This window comes from Xenopus tropicalis, chromosome 3 (genome assembly GCF_000004195.4).
Source record: "Xenopus tropicalis strain Nigerian chromosome 3, UCB_Xtro_10.0, whole genome shotgun sequence".
NCBI classification, from domain to species: Eukaryota; Metazoa; Chordata; class Amphibia; order Anura; family Pipidae; genus Xenopus; species Xenopus tropicalis.
In genome coordinates, this window is record NC_030679.2 from 116,846,466 (window position 1) to 116,868,327 (window position 21,862).

The 21,862-nt window shown below is 40.9% G+C and overlaps 1 protein-coding gene across 3 annotated transcripts in view; it reads right to left on the bottom strand.

The window, feature by feature from the left end:
• The window catches only part of megf11 (multiple EGF-like-domains 11), a 207,592-nt gene that overhangs the window by 6,856 nt on the left and 178,874 nt on the right, over positions 1-21,862 (bottom strand). For 2 of the 3 annotated variants that reach the window (XR_004222063.1, XM_002938361.5), the window contains exons 16-22: positions 20,504-20,632; positions 18,150-18,278; positions 14,754-14,882; positions 13,989-14,117; positions 10,334-10,567; positions 8,640-8,696; positions 1,677-1,883 (exon numbers count right to left, since the gene is read on the bottom strand). Coding sequence is in view for 2 of the 3 variants with exons in the window: in XM_002938361.5 (XP_002938407.3) it covers positions 1,677-1,883; positions 8,640-8,696; positions 10,334-10,567; positions 13,989-14,117; positions 14,754-14,882; positions 18,150-18,278; positions 20,504-20,632 (1,014 nt within the window). In the remaining variant the exon portion in view is untranslated. The remainder of the gene's footprint in view (positions 1-1,676; positions 1,884-8,639; positions 8,697-10,333; positions 10,568-13,988; positions 14,118-14,753; positions 14,883-18,149; positions 18,279-20,503; positions 20,633-21,862) is intronic. The other variant, XM_018092496.2, reaches the window with a different exon arrangement.

Consider the following 21,862-nt stretch of genomic DNA (forward strand, 5'->3'; position numbering starts at 1 on the left):
AACATGCCAGTTTTGATACCTATGTTCATTAAATTTCCCTCATGTATTATCCCTCATGTGCACAATGGAGGTGACCACATGGAGCTCCACCATACAAGAAGTATAACAACTCCCACTTATAAATACATATCTGGAGAACTGTGTGCAAACAATTAGCACTGCCTTTATATATCTATCTATAAGCATATGGGGTTACAATTAAACTGTCCTTACAGAATTACCCTCTTTTTATAATTCCAGATGGCACTGTGTTATTTGCTATTACATGAGTGGCTCATATTTCAGAATAGTTTGTACTGGTATTATTAGAGCTTCGACTTGACTTCACCTATGACTGATTTCTGCCACACTTGGGGCCACACCTGCCTCCGGCCCCTCCAGGAAGCAGTGCATAACTTGATCCTCTCATGAAAATAAAAGTTCTCCTTAATTCCTGATATCAGAGTGCACTGTTATAGAAAGTAGTATTTGCTGAATAATGGCAGACTTAACTTTTCAAAACAGAGACAGCAGTCCAGCTGTGCTTTATGGTAGGCATTTTAATTACACATTCAGTCAAGGGTCTCACAAGACAACATGACAATTTGCTACACTGCTGCCAGTAAATGTCTTACTATTTCTGATTTACCTCATGAATTTATTAAATGTATAGCTTTAGACTGCAAGCTTTTGAAAGTATGGGCCTTCACTGCTTTTTTTACTGTGTAACCCTTGTTTGTTTGGTTATTGAAAGACCCCTGTTTACCTCTTTAATGAAATTACTCTTTATTTAGGGTATAACTGGGCCCCGTACATCCACAGGGTCTACTTGCTCTGTATTTACGTCCCTGGATAGGACTGAAGTCATACAAACAACAAGTGTTTCATGTAAGTACGAATGACTAAAACTTTGTTTCAGAATTCATTTCCCCCCCCAAGCGTTACACATTGTTACCAGCTCCAATGAAGTGGCTTTAATTCTGAGGATAGGATAAACCACAGCAAGGAACATGCTTATTAATAGATTATTGACTAAAGGGGCTCCTTTTTGGTTCCACTCCTACCTGAGTTATAATTGTACCATTACAGATTCAAATTCATGTTTAAGGATTTGCCCAGAATCAATGACCCGGAAAACAAAATTTAATACTCAGTGTAGTGTTCACTGCAGAATATGAATGGTGAGTTTTACAGTGTAGTATGAAATCATTAATGTTGGGAACGTTTGTAAAGAAGAATCAGTTTTGCAGGAATATATGTAAAGCTTGTTCTCCATCTGCACCTGGGGGTATCTGATATGCTGTGGTGTCACCATTATTGGATTTACTTGGCTGAAACAACAAGGTACATATTTACAGGGTGGAAGAATTGGAAATGGGGAATTCAGCAGAGCTGGTGGTTGATTGCCTGGATGATGATGATGATGGTAATGGCTACAACACAATGAGTAGGGAGATCTCTTATTTATCTTCACTCTTACAGAGGGGAAAAAATGAATAAAGGTGACGGAGAATGGGAAAATGAATGTAACCAATGGGGAGCTCATGTAGGGCTTTCCTGGCTGAGAAGGTGATAGAAAGCTAGTGTGCCAGTCTGTCATAGAAAGCTATAAAAACCCCTTTGTGTTGCTATGTTCCAGCTAATGACTGCTAAGGGGGGCATGCATGTGTGTAGCTGGAATGGAGACTGGAACTTACCCACATCATACACATTTGTGTTAGCTTTGGATGAGGGTGGCATATCTGAGAATGGGGCGTCTGTATGAACAGGTGATGTCATTTCCACGTAGCTGCTCTCTGAGTGTTTGTAGGGCTGCACGGGGGGGTCTTTAATGGTGGCATAAGGGTTCTCACTGCTGCTCAGAGAGCAGGTGCTGGAACTGCACCCTGACTCTTTCATACAATCTGTAAAAAGCAACAAACACAAGTCACTGGGGAGTCGGAGGGGGCTAATAAGGCAGCAAGCAAAAGAAGGTAGGAGAGATCTCTGTATAAATGATGGCTTGGATTCATGTTAGCAAATAGGGGGTTAATACAAGGGGAGACTGGGAAGGACCACAATCCTTCTAGATAACTATGTATGTTAGACTTATTACACGCCATAGAAGAAAGAGTGTAAGGAGAAGGTTTTATTAATCAGATGCAGCAAGTTTGTGTTAACTGGGAAAAAGGATTATGTTAAGAATAATTATATAGATTAAGTGCTGCGTAGGGAATGTGAAGTTTATAAACCCATTCTTATCTCCATTTTTTTCCCCTAACATCATTCTTTTTTTATAAAAATAACAATGGAGAAAATGAATGTTTAATTTCAAGTACCCTAAGGTCATATCGCCTCCTCACATTGTAAATTGCTCCCCAACCCCTTGGATGTTGCTCCCAGTGGCCTCAAAGTAGGTGCTTATTTTTGAATTTCTGGTTAGGAGGAAAGTTTTGGTTGCATAAAAACCCAGTTTAATTGCCAAACAGAGCCTTCTGTAGGCTGCCGGTCCACACATAGGGGCTACCAAATAGCCAATTATAGCTCTTATTGGCACCCCCAGGAACTTTTTTCATTCCTGTGTTGCTCTTTAAATCGTTTTCCATTTGAATGTGGCTCATGGGTATAAAAGATTGGGGATCCCCATTCAAATACATGCTAATGTAAGCAATAAGGCTTTTAGCCCTTGCACATGTAGAGAAGAAATGCTCTAAGGACACAATATAATAATCTATTTACTGCCTATTCAGGGGGCAATATTTGTGAAATATTTTATATTTGTTATTTGTGGCGTGCTTTCTATTGGAGGGCATTCTTAACTAAAATACTATAATGTACAGTAGCTAAGAAAGGAATCTCCTATGTGCAGCACAGTAACTGGTAGAGAATGGTGGGAACTACAGTAAATGGCGAGAGAGACAGTAATGGAGAGAGAGACACTAAAGCACCAGGATCAAGATGATTGACTTGATCGTAGGGCTGAGCTCTAGCACTATTCCTCTTTATATCTCTGCTCCAGGGTTGTAAGAGGTCAAATAATCTAATGGTAGGTGAGTGAATGAGGAATGGAACGTGGGTGAATGAATGAAGCTAAATACGGACTGCATAGCAGGTAAAATAAGCAGATTAGAAAGGAGGAAACGAGCAATGAACAAACATCCTAAAGAAGATATGTGTGTCCTATAGGTGAATGTATCTGTGTGTGCAGTAGGCTTGGAAGAATAGGATAGGGTACAGTACATCAGATACCATGTTAGAGTTACAGAAACTGTAATAGGACAGATACAAGAGTCAAAGCTGATCAGTAAGATGCTGTTTTGTGCATCCCATAATAATGTAATGAAAATTATCTACAGGAAATACAAATTTTGTCTCAGTTTGCATTTCTACTTTCAGTCAATTTCAAATGAGGACAATTTGGTTACAGGGTTATTGGATTTATTCAATGTAATTACAGATAATAGGAGATTACCCCCCCACCCCCACCCCCCAAACTCCATTGTTAGATTTCCTGTAAGGGTATAAGCCGCACACTATGCCGGTACAATGCCCAGTGGCACAGTGACCAGTGATATCACAATTATGAAGCACATTGTAAATCATGTCAGTGGGTTAAAGGGACCAGGAATATAAAGATGTCAGTAGCTGGTGTATAAAACATTATGATAAATATTTAATCAGTTTCATGTTGAGATTATATTTTTTACAATGTGCGGATAGGATAAAAACATCAGAGAGGCTTTATTTCAAGGGAATGCCCTTTGCAGAACAGATATATTTAACTATACCCCCCTTTCACCATTGCACACTGAATAAAATATAACATGCAGGGATAAAGTGTCTGTAGCCTGGCCCAGAGTTGCTCTGCAGAACCAAGGAGGCGGGACCAAGTGTAGACTAAAAATGGCCATCAACTTCACTGTTCTGCACTGTTTGGTACAGAATTGCAGCAATATGCAAAATTCATTTCCAACACAACACCCTTGATATGGAACTCATGTTGAATACAGGATGCATATTGCCTCTATAAGTGAGAAAGATCTATTTGTGGGGGGCAGAGCTTTCATGCCAGAGTGGATTAGTATTAGTGTAGCACTCCTGGTAGTAGCACTTTTTATCTATCCACTGCAGGAAATGAATGTATATTTATTAAAGAAAAACTGAAGATTTATTTTTTGCATTAAAAGGGTTACTATAGTGAAAATGTAAAATATAATCTTAATCTCATACAAATAAGAAACTTTCTAAATAAAATTATTTAAAAATGTTGCATTATTTCTGAAATATCCAACTTAATTTTCAGTATCCCCCTCTTATCAATCGATCCCTCCAAGACTTTATTTGACAGTCAGCCCTTATACATCAATGGTTTGTGCTCCCTTTGCCTTCACAATGTATTGAATATAACTGTTGTTCAAAATCACTGACTCCAACACAAGCTCCATGTGGAGAGAAGGAGACAGGAAAGATGGCAACTCATAGGGTACAGATTGGCATTCAATGGAAAATTGTTGAAAAGTTTACTCCCCTACCCCCTTGAAAGTACAGATATGGATTCAACCCACTGCGCACCTGAATGCAGCTGCAGATAAATAAGTAAATCCCCTCAAACACTTTCCCTTAGCTCCACAAAAGAGTAGCACTTTGGGGTACTAGTACCCTTTGCACATAAGCAAGAACCATTTTGTGCATGCAGATGACATTGCCAGCAATGGGCCACCAGTGCAGGTAGTAGACACATTAACTGTGGTGAGAGTTGGAGAGTCCATAGCATTATATCTAAATTCAAGCCACTGTCTGGTTTCTGTAACTCCAAACTAGAAAGTCCTTTAGTACCTTAGCCTGCAGATGATTTGTTTAATCCAAGTTTTCTCTGCTATTTATGTAGATAACAAGTTGTCTTGTTTCAGGGAGTGTCATTCGGTGGCTATTAAAGCAAATAAAGTGCTGTCTTGTATAAAAAAGGGCATTGACTCAAGGGATGAAAATATAATTTTGCCCCTTTATAGGTCCCTGGTAAGGCCTCACCTTGAGTATGCAGTGCAGTTTGGGCTCCAGTCCTTAAGAAGGATATTAATGAGCTGGAGAGAGTGCAGAGACTGCAACTAAACCGGTAAAGGGGATGGAAGGGTTAAACTATGAGGTTAGACTGTCAGGGTTGGGGTTGTTTTCTCTGGAAAAGAGGCGCTTGGGAGGGGACATGATTACTACTACAAGTACATTAGAGAAAATTACAGACAGATGGGGGATGTTCTTTTTTTCCCCATAAAAATGATCAGCGCACCAGAGGTCACCCCTTTAGATTGGGGGGAGCAGAACTTTCATTTGAAGCAGTGTAAGTGGTTTTTCACGGTGAGGGCAGTGAGGTTGGGGAATGCCCTTCCTAGTGATGTGGTAATGGCAGATTCTGTTAATGCCTATAAGAGGGGCCTGGATGAGTTCTTGAACAAGCATAATATCCAAGGCTATTGTGATACTAATATCTACAGTTAGTATTGATGTTGGTATATATAGTTTATGTATGTGAGTGTATAGGTAGGTCAGTAGGGGTCTATGTGTGTGTGCTGGAGTTTGCTTGGAAGGGTTGGACTTGGCTAGCCCAATAAGAATTTTCACATCATACCAACTTATATTTATTCATTCAGGTACTCAGGATGCAGAATTTTGGGCAGAAATCTAATCTTACATATATTAAGCAGCTAGCCACATTTTTCAAGTACAGCAAGTTTGGAACTGAATGAATCAGCATACATGCCTAATTATAATAGCTGTGCCACTAAAGATATAATAAAATAAGGTCAGTAGTAGAAAAAAAACCCCAAAAAGTCAAAGAAAAGAAAGAGAAAAAACACTTAGTTCACCTTCAAATATTTATAACAGCAAAATACAATAGTGGCACTTTTTTGCACTTTATTTTACCAGGCTGTAACTTTTCTTGCACTGTTTGATGCCAGCCAGTGCTGAATCATTCTCTTCACAGTACCCAGTTGCTTAATGTGCCATCCACTGATTTCACCCACAAGCCACAGGAGCAGATCTTGCCCAGGCAGAAAGGTGCAGCCCCATTTATTATTGTGCCGCTTAAAGACCTTACACTTGCATGGCCAATGTGAACACCCCTTCTAGTCATTAGAATTGGGTATTGAAATTACACCCTTTGCCAACACTGGTGCCACTACATCATACATACAATTCTTGACAATCCTGTGCTTTGGTACAATAATACCCCCATGCACAAAGTAATCTCAATACAGAATGGCTTTCCCGAGATAGGAGTGGAAGAAGCTGACTGTCCTGCCCAGAGGCCTAACCTTAAGCTGTTGGATGATTTGGAACATTGACTGTGAGCCAGGCCTGATCCCCCAACATTACCTGCAATATTCCCACATCTTAAGGAACGCTTTCCAGAAGAGTAGAGTGTAAAGGGAGAGGACCAACAACTTTGAAATGAAATATTGGATAGGCAAGTATCCATATAGTTTTGACCAGACAGAGTCTATCAGACATAGTGGATTATGTAAGGGCAGTAGGTAGAGTTCATGCTACCTTGGCCGACACGCACACCACACACAGCATACAAACAAGAAGAAAAAATATTCTCTGTTTTAATCAGTGCATTGTTCTCTGCATCCCTTGGGTACATGTGGCCTTGCATACTCAGAGGGGATGGATCTTTGCTCACAGATTTTGCTTACCATAGAATAAATGAGTGCTGCATAGAAGCACCCAGTGGGGTGTATATTTGCTGATCAGAAACCCTGCACTACAGTAATGAGCTACAACAAGACTAAAACACGTCTATAACTGCAAACTGATCATCTTATACCTAGATGTGCTTTTAAACCCCAGTGGGTGATCATCAGCCATCAGTTTATCTACGAACATGAAAACGTTTAAGGCAAATTTTCCTATTATATCTCAGTGATCATGTAGGGTTTTTCTTGTTATTCCCTCACTTAACTAGGAGTTATTTCAGTGTTTTCTTCATATGATGTACTTGTTATTGACTGTGCTCTAAATCCCTGCACCCTCCATACATCAATAAAAGAGTTTCAGAATGGCTCAGCTAAGTTGCTGGTACCTCGTGTCATGGGTTTGTTTGCTATTCCCAGTTATCTGGTATGTACAGTGAAACTTTATTTCATGTGGGGGATCTAGTGCAATTTGTTACAGGATATTTACAGGATATACAGGGTTAAATAATTCTGTAGTTTGGATAATAATCTTGTTATAATGCTTAGAGGCACTGGTGCCATTCTGTGAATCTAACACCGTTCAATATGGGAGCTCCCCCCCGCTCCTTCCATACCTTGTCTACTTCTTCAAACCTACAGCCCAGAAAGGTTATCAGACAGAAGGGTAAAATAGCATTCTCTTTCTGAGGAAAGGAGTGAGGGAAGTCAATAGATAAGCTAGGAAGTATGTTCCAAGGGGGTTGTGAGTGACTGTGCAGCTTTTTGGGAGACTTAGAATAGAGGAAGCAACTGGCAGAACGATTTGTGAAGCCCATGAATATTTCAAATACCATTGAGAAGAGGACCTACCTTTCCCAAATGAATGAAGGCCCAGAGATGCACACCCCTCCCTTTAAGACCCTTTGGACTTTTAAAGAATACCAACATCCCTTGGAACTGGGTGTCCAAGTGTGAATTACTACCTTAAGGGTATATTCCTCTCTTTTGCAGTTACTGGGTGATATTCACTCCACATAAGGCTTGGCCTAGTTCATGTATATTTACTATATATAATAATATGCATTATTTGCATTTTATATGTAAGTTGGAATTATAGACTGCATTGTTTGTGTGTCGTTTTACTTTGTGTGGTTGTCTGCCTCTTAGGAAATATTGTATGTAGGGTCATTGTAGCAGGAAATTAAATAATAAGGTATATTTTCTAAAAAAAAATGTGATTATATACTTTCCTTTATGTTATAGGTGCTTTAAGGAGTGCAGAGTGGCTATATTTATACATTATATAGGAAAATAGCACAAGAGGAATGTGTAGTCATAAAGAGCATGGAAGGAGATTGTGACAGATAATAAAGAGCCATAATTGAGCGCAACATTAGAAAATGTATAATTAATAGTTATTAGGGGTAATATGAAGAAGAGAAGGCAAAACCAAAATTAATTAGAAATACAAGTAATAGGAGAAGATAAAACATTGTAAGTATTAGGGGGTAATATATGTTATAGAATTACATTTTGGGGGTAATTGGAAAAGTTAGAGCCAGCAGTTATTGGGGATTATAAGAAATAGGTGAACATCATTAGAGGTAATAGGTGAAGAGGGATCATAATAACTGGTATAGGCTTAAGGCAATAAAATAAAGTGAAATCAAGCAAAAATGCTAAAAAAAGAATATACATGAACCATGTTATTTTATAATATATGATAAAATAGGAGGTTACAGTTACCCAAAGAATTGTGGGACATTATTTGTCTGTAGCTATAACTACAGAGTAAATCAGACATAAGAGAGGAAGAATGAACTATATGCAGCTTGTTAGTAGGAGCATATATACCGAGTAATAGCCTATACAATACCAATGGTATTAGATAGCATAGAAACCCACAACTACGGGCTACTTTACCTACTGCTTATCACTGTAATCAGTTAACTTGTAACTGAAAGAATCATTATTTTTTCCTAAACTGATGCAACGCTGCATCCCTACCTTTGAAGCCATTTTCCATAATGTAAGTGTTCTGGCGCCTTTCCATCCCACAGGCACCTGTAGTGGAACGATAAGCAAAAGACATCGGCAGGTTCAGAAGTATGCAGGATAAAAAGCAGCAAATGAAAATGTTACTTTTGGGTTGTCCTTGGATAAGCAGAGGGCATGAGGTTTGTTAGTAAAAGAGCAACCAGTGCAATCTGTGTGCACTATCAATCATTACTAGTAAAAGCACCCGTCTGTGCCTTCCTCTTTAAGCAGTACAGTTTACATCCCACTTTGCTTAGGGTACTGTCTTTGTCTCTGTTACAGAGCTGTATAATTCATCCTATCAAGGAAATTACAACTCAAGTATCCCCTGACAGCCATATTGGCAAGGTATGCTTGAAGTTATAGTCCAAGAACAGCGGGAGGGTTACAATTTGGATAGAGCTAGAAGCAAACGAACAGTGGCAGACAAGTATAGTGCAGATGTTATTCTCCCAGAGAAGCATAATTAGCAGTGATTTTCTGCTTTATGTCCTTGCAGCAGCTTCTTTTTCTGTCTTACCCAATTTCACTTGTCCAAATCTCCTTTGTGAAAAGAAAGCCGCCCCCAAAACAGCCTCAGTTTAAGGAGAAGGGAGAGGATAAAAAATGAAGCCTGACACATTTGCAGCCTGTTATTATTCTTGAATAGCTGAGGTGCATCCATGCTTGAGTCTTTTATTTGACCCAAAACCAGAGAAGGTGGAACCTACTACATATTAGTGTTTAGTGCACTCTTACTGTCCATATTGCTTAACATGGAAAAAGTGCATTGCTTTACATGGAAGTGGAAAAAGGCTGATATGAAACAATAAGTAATGAGCCATTTAATCTAGATATTCTAATCAGCCATATTTCAGGTGATCAGAACTAAAATTACACATAACCAATCTAACTATAATACATACATGGTTACAACATGTAGCTATAAACTTGGAGAGTTAACAAAGCCAACTTCAGTAAGAGCAACACCAAAACACGTATGAAGCATGTCTCTTTATATTAGGGTGACCAGATTACTTAATTAGACTTGTCCCTGAATTTTCAATTGATCCTGTCACCCTACTTTACATTAAATGTACTTGAATTTCCAATGTTTTTAGTTCCTATGGGGCTAAACTGTGTAACATAAAGCACCAAGAATATTGTGTTGCACTGCAAAGCAAGGGATGATTACAAACCGGTGCCACCGGTATGGGATAACTGCAGGGTTTAACAATAAATCATGAAGCATTAATCTATCCTGCCTGCGAGAATGCAGTTAGGTGATTAAATATAATAGCTCAAATAGCAATAAAACATCATACATAAATGTGCATTATTGTGTGATAAGCTAAAGCACTGGGGGAATGAATAACACACAGAAGGACAAGGTTTCATGCAGAGTAATAGTTGCGCCAATAAAATAATACTGTTACCCAGACACCATCAGGAACGGGATAGAGACACAGAAAGAGGCGCCACATGCAATGACAGGACGTGCAGAGAGATAAGGTAGAACAGTAAGAAGATGCATTAAGATAAATGAGTGTGATTAGTGAGGGCACTCAGTGCGTGTTAATGTTTATCCTAACTAGCATTCTCTGTCATTTGCAATTTGATGGCTCCTAGGGATGCTCCAAGCTGTAGCTGATTATATGACACAATGGTTCCATTCTCACATGTACCTGAGAGTGCGTAGTCCGTACTTGTCATGCGCATAGCTGGGGTGTAGGCCACATTAGGCATGTCGTGATCCTTGTCCTTCTGTCTCTGCCGATACACTAAGAAGAGGCCAAGCAGAGTCATGATGATCAGGAGCAGGACAATGACACCAATAATAGCGCCGGCGGAATGTCTTTCAGAACCGTGTGCCGGACTGATCTTGGTGTAAGGATTCAGCTCCTCCATCATTAGGGCAGCTACAGGGAGAGAGACAGCACAGAAAATTGTTCATATGGTGATGCCCGACAAGCAACCTCGATCTGTTGTTGCCACTAAATGATTGAAGATTTTAAAAAAGTGTGTATTTCTCGCCATTTATTATACGTCAAAAACACGAAAAAAAGCAAATGTAGAAATACACCATCTAAAAGCTGTCAACGTCATGTAGAAGTCAATAGGAGCTGTCCTAGGCAAATTGTAACAAACGTAGCAAATTTAACTAATTAATCAATTAGAGGTTTTCTGGGGTTTTTTTGTTTGTATGTTCATGAAGATTTGAAGGAAAACAGAAAAACCATGACAAATTTTTGTGTTCTTCTCTTTTTTGTTCCACATTTTAATTCATTTGTACTTTTTCAGTTTCGATTGTTTAACAAATTACTAGTCATTGTGGTTTTTGTGGAAAAGAGTTTATCTTTGGTTTTGAAAAAACTCTTAAACCACTAAAATCTGCCTCATAATTTATGCAATGTAACAAGTATGAATGTGCATGACTGATGGGCAGCAAGTACAGCCTGAACTGTAACTGAAATATACCCAATCTTTCATTTCATGCGCAGAGATGAGAAATAAAGCAGGCAGGATTTTAACCCCACAGCAAATGAGAAAAAACATAGAGCTCAGTGTAGGCAAACTGTATTCAAGTGCAAGATAATAAATTTGAAAGTGTTATTACAGTTTTGTTAAAAAAGCTGAAATTGCGACTAATCTCCCCATGTGCCAGAGCCCTTAGGGCTCCCCGAGCTGCCATCAGTTGCCATCCCACCGACGAACATGTAAGTCGCCGGGGGGATGGCACATGCGGCGGCGCGATTTCGGCAAATCACCGAAAATGCCTCGCGAGGCAACTTCGGCAATTTGCCGAAATCGCCTGCGCAGAGTGTACCATCCCACTGGCGACTTACATGTTCGCCGGTGGGATGGTAGTTCGGGGGGATTAGTCGCCCGTGACAAGGGCAGGAAGCTGCTGATATCGGTCGACTCGCCGATCGGACCGGTTAAAAGATTTTGATTGGGTGCCATAGAAGGCGCCTGACCAAAATCTGCCGTCAGGGCTGAATCGGCAGAAGGAGGTAGAAATCCTATTGTTTCTACCTCCTTATCTGCTGTTTCAGCCCTGACAGTGTGTGGCAGATCTGACGATGTTTCGTGCGACCGATGGTCGCACGAAACATCATCAGATCGCCACGTGTGTGGCCACCTTTTGGGTGAAGACACATGGAGCTACTTGTTACAGCTACTAAACACCAGAAAATACCCTGCCTTAGACAATACTGAGAATTAACTCTGCTAAAACACATTTAGAGACAGTTATCAGTAAATCAGCATTGTCTTTTTTTTTGTATCCATGACAAATACCTGCTACTAGTAGCTCCGTGAGTCTTCACCCTAAGATCTCATTTACTAAAGAAATGCAAAGACAAAATAATTGGTACAGATAACCATGTTTTTATCCACAGTGCATCTCTCCATCCCAGAATTGTGCCTACCACAATCTGGATAGTAAATTGCTTGTAGATGGGCACAATTTCAACTTGTAGGTGTAGGGTGTCAAAGGAGCTTTATTCCCATGTCTTAAGACGCTCCTGTTGGACCAACCAAATCCTGTTCCTACTGTGCTTTAAAGGACTCCTTGCAGCCACTGTCCAGGAGGGTAGGGTGGGCACAGAGAAGAGTCCTGGATTTATAAATGTACAAAGAGAGACCAGCCTGTTTGCCAAGCTGCAAAATGCCCAGGAGGTGATAAACACTTCTGAGAGTGAGCAGAGCTGCCTGTGGACAGTGTGATAACCCTTGTGTTTGTGCCAGCTAAACTGACCTTTTGCCAAGGAAAGGTACTTTGGGGTTGGTAGTACTACCTGGGGAATTAAGAGGACTTTGTGCAAGGAAGTGAGCTGTGGGAAACTCTGGGAGACTGTATTAGCCATACAGTATTTTTTATTGCTACTGAGACTCCCTACATGACCCTATTGCATTTGTTATCTACTGTATTACAGGCCTATTGCTTTTTCCTCTCTTCTTTATAAAGTTTACTTTTGTCACCACTGTATTTTATTTCCTAGTACGTAGTAGGATTCCTTGAGATGCATTCCATAGTGCCCACTAGGAGGAGGCATAGAGCTGTAAAAGGGTACCTACTATAGAAAATGTGCTATTCTGCCGGCACCAGGAGCTCCCCTTGGCTCACATGCATGTGTATAATGTGCAAGCCCCCCAGCTGCTTATTATGCGTGCGTGTGTGACGTATGATCAGGGAAGGAGTCTACCTCACACAGAATTAGCTGGGGAAGTTGATAAGGATGCACATTTGTTTTCCCAACATGGGAGGGAGCGCCCGCTGTGAGGCACATTGCACTGTTAGTCTGCACCTCCAGTGGGGAAAGAATTTTTGATGTTGCCATTTAAGTTTAAGGTTTTCCAGTCCCATAAATTCTGCAGAGGGTTCCCAGGTTTGCCTGATCTCCAGGTGTCCTGTGCTTACTGAAGCGTCACTCTGTTCTAACTGCGTGCAGGAAAGGTGTTAAAAAAAATAGGCATGGGTATTGGTTTGTCCCTTTCGGTTCACTGCCCTGATGGTGTTGACTTTTACATTTTTTTTAAGGGACAGAACCAGCAGTGCAATAAGGGACAGACACTGCTATCAACAGCAATTACATTACAAATACACAAAGATTCTGAAAATTGTTAATAATGAATATTGAAAATTTGCTTAGAATTACTTTCTAAATTTTGGGGTTAACATCCCCTTTATGTGCTGCACATTTTCTTAAACAATTAAGTGTCTACTAATATTGTTTGTAGAGGCTGTAAGAAGCCTTTTCTCGAGCTGACAAGTAATTGTTCCTTAGGGGCCAATATACTTACCATTGAATTTTTTTCTCAATTTAGATTTTTATCGCTAAAAGTCACCGCAAGATTTACTATAATTAATGGCTAAAAATCGGAATCCAACAATTTGGCATCTAAAACTTGCCAGGTTCATGTTAAAGTCATTAGCTGATGTCCCTTCCCTGGAAGATTCTTCTTTTGTCTCGAAGCTTTGGAGTTTTCAGATTTTTGAGGCGGGTTTTTGTGCAACAAATAGAAAAAGTTGAGGTTTCGGAGCGACAACTCCAAAAATTCTATCTTTTTCTCGCACAGACTTTTCCTATTGGATTTTTTAGTAAATGTTAGACATTTGAGGAAATGAGTTTTAGTAAACGCGCCCCTTATTGAATGGATGTGGGTTTCCTTCATTAAACCAACAAATGATTGAGTCTGACCATAGAGCGTAATGAGGAAATGAACCCAGTTGTCATAAAATTGCTGCTACTTTTATCTCTGTTTAAAAGGAAAAAAATACAAGACAGAAATTGTGTCCAAATGGGCAATTTGTCCCCTCACACATTTAGCTCTCACCCTGGTCACAGCGAATGCCTTTGAAGCCGGGATTACAGTAACACGTTCCAGTCACATGATCGCAGGTGGCGTTGTTTAAACACTCGCACAGCTGGCGACAGCCATACCCAAATGTTCCCGGGGGGCATTCTGTAGGGCCAAGGTTAAAATAAAGAGGTCTTATTTATCAGTGAGACAAGAATGCATGTAATATTGTTATATCTATATTATCTCATATTAACTAATGTGTTTCCATTATTGTGTCAGTCACCCCTCTCCCATACTTATAACTGGGGTATGTATGGCTCCATTTAACTTAAGAATTCATATGCTAATCTAACTGACCTGAGTCTGTGTGTGCAACTCCCAGAGCGACAAGAAATTACATTTCATCTTTATCTTTGCTCACACGGTACCGGGGAATGGGAACTGAATTTGCTGTTCCAGAAATAGACAGACTTAAAGATCTCTATTTGCTAGAAACGTATAAGCATTTTTATTGCGAGTGGCAGCCTCCCAGTGCCCTTTGGCATGTCTCTGCTTTGTATGTCAAGTCAGGTCTTAAAATAAATGGCAAGCAATGATGGAATAAAGGCTTCAGCTTTGGGTAGGAAAAGGGCAGACATGGTGGTGGCACAGGATACTTTTCCCCAGTGGGTGCTATTAACAACATGTTTTGGGATTAAACACAATAGTGTGAGTGAAGGGGGCAACAGAAAGAAGGACTAGAGATCATTCTCCCCAATCTGCACACTGTAATCTGTACAGCAGGGACAGGACTCTTACTCTGCTCGCAGTGGTTCCCTGTGAATCCGGTTCTGCATGTACACTGCCCGGTAATGTGGTCACAGTCAGCTCCATTGTGGCACTGGCAGACGTTGGCACAGTCTTTTCCATAAAACGCTGATGGGCACCCTATAAAGACAGAACACGTTTGTATTGATTACTGCCTTTAAATGATAAAAAACATTTTTTCATTTTTGATAATAGCAGGGCATTCTGTCATGGGGTGCTGGGAGCCATATCATAGAGACATGGGGGCCTTATTTACCTATCATATATAGTTGTGAGTAAAACAAAGGAAGGCTTATTTTATCCATTTCTCCAAGTTTCTTCATTCAACAGAGAAGCTAGTAGATAAAATGGGTTTGGCAGCTGCTCTCTGCTGACTGGCAGATCTCTGAACATGCACAGCAATGGAAGCTTTTAGATTATCATGGGGGGGGGGGGCAATGTTTCTGTCCCAGCAGCGTGCTTGATTGTGTAAAAATTGCGGTTTGCACAAAGACGTTTTGTGAGAACACATAATTAGCACTTATTTATTTTAAGGGGCACATAAAATTACATTATATAACTGAATTAATGGTAACTTTGCAAGGGGCAACCAAAGAATCATTTGGCATAACCCTCCTACCACTACCGGTTCCAAATGTGACATCTCTGGGTACTCCAACAATCAAAGATTCATCTGGTAGGTAGGCACCAGTGAACTTGACATAATACCCCATGGTACCATTTCTGGGTACCATAACAATAAGGATACCACCAGGTTTGCCAGCTGAATCTGTCATGATTCCACAATTATATTTAATCCATTCCACGTTCCATATATATCTAATCCATCATTGATATGAGGACTAGCTGCCAAACCACTGTTCTTGTTTCTGATGTTGTCCTTTTGCACATATAAGTAATTAGCCAAATTGTACTGATCCAGTCATACCATGGTCAAGCAAAATAACTGGGTCTTCCTGGCCAACATAGAGTTTGCTTGCCTTGAAAATTGCACATACTGTATGCCTTCACTGAGAGGGATTTCAACCAGCCCACTATCAATCCTGAATCCATTTTAAATGGCTAAATCAATGAAAACAATCGTCCATATCAGTCACTAGTGTAAATCACTACACTGGCGAGTTCTTTTTCCTTTTCTTAGGTTGCTTCTAACTGCCACAAAAATGTCACCCATCTCCCCTGAATGCCTCGGAGCTGAGAAGAGTCGGTGGTGCTCTCAAGCCAAGTAAATGATACTGGTCAGTTTTATTTAAAGCACAAGTGCACTGCTCCAGGGAATACTTTGCTACTTTACTCAAGGCAGGAAATGAAGGTGGTGTTGGAACCCCTCAGTGATTTAATGTTTTCTTTACCTTTAAATGCATGCCAATATTTAGTATACATATAGGCTAATGTAAGCCGTATGAGGGGCCATTGTAGTGTCAGATTGGGGCACCAGGGACCCACAAGAAAATCTGACCACAAGGACCTTTCATATATTCAGCTACTAGTCTGGGCTGATTTTGCCAGCACTCCCCCATGCGCCTATGTGGGAATAAACAGTCCAAGTTGGCAGGGTAAAAGGAGACTGGCATGCACTCACGTGCAGTGGTATATTGGGGGGTAGCTACGTGTTGGCAGAAATGTGGAAAACTACCCACAATGGACTGATAGGCCTGGAGACCAACAGTACCAGAGCCTACTGTTTTATTTTCCTAGCACCCTGGTGGCCCAATCCAACCCTGGGCCTTTGTGTGGCTCTATTAGCTGAAATGGTTTCATCAAAATGTGGTACCAACACTTATTTTTTAAAATACTAATTACACTTAAACAGGCAGCATCTTTTTTTGTGTACAAACAATAGATGGCTGTATATGACTTTAATCATCAAGCCAACTTTAATATATATTATATACATATATATTTCTTTATGCACATTCCAGCCCCCATCTTAGACTGTAAGCTCTATGGGACAGTGATCTTCTTGCCCATAACTCTTTATCACTTAAGCTTGAATGTCACTGTATTTTGCATGTATTTATATTTAATTACTGTAGTGTCCCCTGTTTGTTCTGTTAATGTTTTATTGTGCTGTACATTGCTGCGTGCCCAAGTCGAGCTACAGAAGTAATTATATACATACAGACTGTGAGAACTAGCACTAGATGCAAACTGTAACACCTACAGCTGTGGGAACCATGGTGTAAGAATAAAATCTGCACAATGCAGAACTAGCATGTCTGAGAATTAGACGATAAGCATATTGCAGTATCTGTGTCTGCTCGTGGGGTGAAGTGTTGGCTCGTAGACCAGAAGAGGGCAGTAAATCATATGCCAAGCTGCTGGGCCAGCAGAGACAAGCACAATGTATGGCCCATATGCTGTGTCCTTGATGATTAAGAGTCCAGCTATCAGACGGCTGCATGCAAACACCTAAAAATAAAAGGTCATTTTGTTTACATTCTTTCTTACCTCCATAGGAATCACTCTCTAAAAGAGATTTCCTCTGCTACAACACATTGCTGAATGCACTGTCCCTCTTTTCTGTTTGTCTCCTCTTTCCTATAGATTGTAAGCTCTTCAGGGAAGGATCTATACAATGTACTGAAATCCCTAGCAAGTTATGTATTTAAACAACCCCAAGCTCAGGAACTTTACCACCAGCCTCTCCCACCCCCTCACCCAGTTCAGCAACTCAGCCCCCACCTTCCCCCCTTGCCACCTCTGCCCTCACCTTCCCAGATCCCTGATTGCCACCTCTCCAGACCCTCTCTCTTCTGCTGATGCTTTTCCCACTGCTTCTGATTGGCACCTGAGAGCAGAAGGGGCATGCACCTAGGGTCTTAGTGCCCACGTCACAGTGTCTCTGCTGCCTACCCCTAGTTCCACCCCTGATTCCCATGTACACGTTTTGGAAAGCACTTCGTACACTTGTGGCACTATACACATAAATATATACAAGAGAGCACAATGTGACCAGTGACGTAACTAGAATTTATTGAGCCCCACCAAAAATCATAGATTATGACCAACCCAACATTTAATGTGGCCAGTGCCGGATTGGCCCACCAGGATACCAGGAAAACTCCCGGTGGGCCCAGGTGTAAGGGCCCTCCTGCTCCTGCCCATTTGGCCTGTTTCATGGTCATTCCCTATTACTGAATGGGAAAAAGAAGAGAAATCGATGGAAGAATAGATGCTAGCATGTAAATAAAAGAGACTAGGAGAATAAAGAGGTTGGGTGAGGAAAGGAGGAAAATTAGTTTGGAAAGCGGGCCTATGGTCTAAGGTTTTCTTGTGGGCCCCTGGGTTCCCAGTCGTCTCACATGCATAAAATGTTTTTGTGGTGGATAAGCCTATTAGAATGGGGAGAAGGGGGTGCAGGGGGTGGATGATGCCCCATCTTACTCTGTGTGCAGTACAGTCCAGTCCAACCAGGGGTGCACTTGCACTCTCCATCATAAGCGCTGCACTCGGCTTCATTGTGGCAATTACAGGTGTGGCTACAGTCTGGACCCCAAAGGCCAAAGGGGCATTCTGAAAAAAAAAAGGGGGAGATCCACTGATAATAACAATGCCACTCATGATAAGCTAAATTAAACTGCAATGAGCACTCATCTTAGGTATATAAATGTAACCCTAGTAACATACACACACATTTATCCATAAGTGCATATACAGATTTTATACAGGTTTATCTTTATACTTTGTGTATACACTTATTGTAATGTTAATAATAATAATAATAATACACTCAAGGGGATGCACCCAAAATGTTTCTGCATAATAAAAGAACATGTAATTCTAAGCAACTTGCCAATGAACGTTAAATTCTTTCAATTATTTGAAAAGTTATTTGTAAATGTAATTACTACAGAAGGCAGTTTCTGCCTGTACTTTCCCCTTCGCTGCTTCTCTAACTACAGTAATGTAGCAGCAGTCAGCTCCCATTCAGACAAGACCTAATTCCTACCTAATAACACTTTTGTTAGTTTCCTCCCTTTCACGCATTGCGGAATGGAGGAGAGCTGACTTCTGATATAATAGATCTGATATATCAATGATTGGTCAGTTTTCTTGGCAAACCTTTAAAGGGTAAGTAAACCCTTAAAAAAATGAATGTACAATTAATGAGAGTTCTACTCTCAGCACATTTGCAATTTACATTAATTATTTTCAAGATTCAAAGATATTAAGGGGAATATGTACTGTTAATAGGAATGCAGTTTATGACAATGGCGCCACCTGCTGGTCAGTTTCCGACAAGTAATCAAGGAAATTGTCAGAAGAAAGAAAGAGGGCTGGGCTGATGTTCTTCTGGTTAGGAAAAACATTCGAAACCTCAGATAACTTCCCCACATTTTTACTAACCAGAAGAACGTCAGCCCAGCCTTCTTTCTTTCTCCTGACAACTTCCTCGACCACGATCACAGTCAGAAACCGACCAACAGGGGGCACTATTGTAACACAATTCCTTCATATTTACAGTACATGTTTCCCTTAATATCTACAAATCTTGAAAAAAAAAAAAATTGAATGTTATTAAAATCGAAGTCACATGCATTTTACATTCATTTATTGTAAAGGTCCTTTTTTGTTGATATTCATTTCAGAATTTATCTCCATGCAGAAAAAGTGTCTGAAACATTAATCCCTGCATGTGATTGGTTTAGCAGCACTGAGCTCTAACACCCATTGTAAATTTAAATGTTTGCCTGGTCAATAAAGTTGAACACCTTTGGAGGAAGAGAAACAGCTATAAAGTGATGTGAAGGCAGGCCTGGAATCCAGGGGACCTGTGTGCTGGGTGGGCATAAGTATATAAGGAATAACAGCTCAGTGGGTCAGATTTTATTCAGGTTAGCTATGAGTGAATTAGGGCAGGTGTGGGATGACTTTCTCTTGGAGACACAGAAGGATGCAGCGGGCGGCTGCTGGGGGGAGCGGGGGGAGTTGCTGGGGGGAGCGGGGGGTTGCTGGGGGGAGCGGGGGGTTGCTGGGGGGAGCAGGGCCCCAGAGAGGATGCTGGAGGATGTTGGGGAGGCATGCGCAGTAGAGACATTGAGGGAAAGGAAGTGGGCATCCCTTACTAAAGATGGCGGCACCGTTCACTAAAACAAGTATACAGTAAACAGGACTGTAGTAAGCACTTGCGCACACGCAGGAGCGCTCCCCACAAGCACAAGCAGGAGCGTCTGGTTGCTATGGTGATGCAGCGGCGAGCTGGGGCCATAATAAGAGGCGGACGCAGCTGGCAGGTGCTGGGGGAGTGGGGAGCGGAGGGTGTTGGAGACACGGAAGGACGCAGCGGGCGGGTGCTGGGGGGAGCGGGGGGTTGGAGGCACAGAAGGACGCAGCGGGCGGGTGCTGGGGGGAGCAGGGGGGGTTGGAGGCACAGAAGGACGCAGCGGGCGGGTGCTGGGGGGAGCGGGGGGGTTGCTGGGGGGAGCGGGGCTGCAGAGAGGATGCTGGAGGATGTTGGGGAGGCATGCGCAGTTGAGACAGTGAGGGAAAGGAAGTGGGCATCCCTTACTAAAGATGGCGGCACCGTTCACTAAAACAAGTATGTAGTATGTAGTAAGTGTATCTCTGTAAATCTTTAATTAGGCTAGCCAGAAATATAGTGTTTCTACATAGCAATAGCAGTACTATTGAATAGAGTGCTTAATAGATTTTGACTTTCCTTGTCCTTTAAAAACAGGGGTAACAATATATTTTATATTTACATTATAAATATCCGAACCTTGTGCAATGTTACTTACCATCTGAGCAATCAATGCCAATCCAGCCCGGGTAGCACTGGCACGACCCATCAACAGGGTTACAGGTTGCATTGTTGCTGCAGGAGCAGATTTCTGCGCAGCCCTTTCCGAACCTTCCACTGGGGCAAACTGCAAAGAGGCACAAGGCGCAACTCTCATTCTGCAATTCTGCACTTTCTTTACATCAGTAATGACAGAAGCAAAGGGCTGAAGTTGATAAATTACATAGTAACTGTTCCAGTAATATGTCCCGTTAGAAAATAGAGGCCACCTTCTGTGTCATTTTTACTGAATGAAATTTAGAATTTTATCCCTAAAAGGAATTATAAGCCCTGAAAACAAATAAATGTTAAACTTCTCAGAGGGCTCTTGCAAGCACTTGTGTTCCCCAACTAGCAGTTTTGAAACTAATATAATAAATGCAAAACAACATCGCCACCTTCTGGTTAAAATTAAAATTACAACAATGCGTGAGGAATGACTTGTTGCTCTGCTTAGAAAACAAAGTGAGCAGAGATGTTTCTCTGGTCCGTTATAAACAGATCAACATTAAGAGGTATATTTATCATGCTGTGTAAAAAGTGGAGTGAAACATTACCGGTGATGTTGCTCATAGCAACCAATCAGATGCTTTGCTTTGGTTTTCTAACTGTTGAAATCTAATTGCTGATTGGTTGCCCTGGGCAACATCACTAGTAATGCTTTACTCCACTTTTTACACAGCATAATAAATATACCCATAAGAGAAGTTCCCTTTCTCAAGAAATTAATTTTCAGCCGACTGTATCCAGTCAGAACAAATGAATGGCAGGAGGGGTTGTTGTTTTATATTAGCAGTATAAAAACAGCTAAATAGTATTTTATATGACTTTGTTTTGAAGGTTTACATTGCCTTTATGTATTTTACAAGGTTGCCAGGCATGTGTTGCATTATAAAATGTATAATGTATGGGTCAACGCATGGGTAAATCACATTAATTTAGGGATACAATGTCACATTTGGAGCAGGTGTCACGTGCTACCAGTTGAATCAAATGGTTACAGTGAGTTCTCGGATTGTGAATTGCTACTTCACATAAAGCCACCAAATTCATTGTGAAAATAATGGTGTCAGATAGCCCCATAGTGTCATGTAGATCTTTCTACACAGCTTGTGAGATACAAGCATACAGCAACAAGCTGGGTGTATTATATATGTTTATATATGTGCAAGACATATTTGTCTGGTTGATGTCTCTTAGCATAATTACACAGAAGGGGGCACAATAAAATTCTGTATCAGAAAACACAATCCGCAAAAGAAAACATCACAAAAATGCCATTGTGATAGCAGCTTATCTGTGCACGAACCGTCAAATC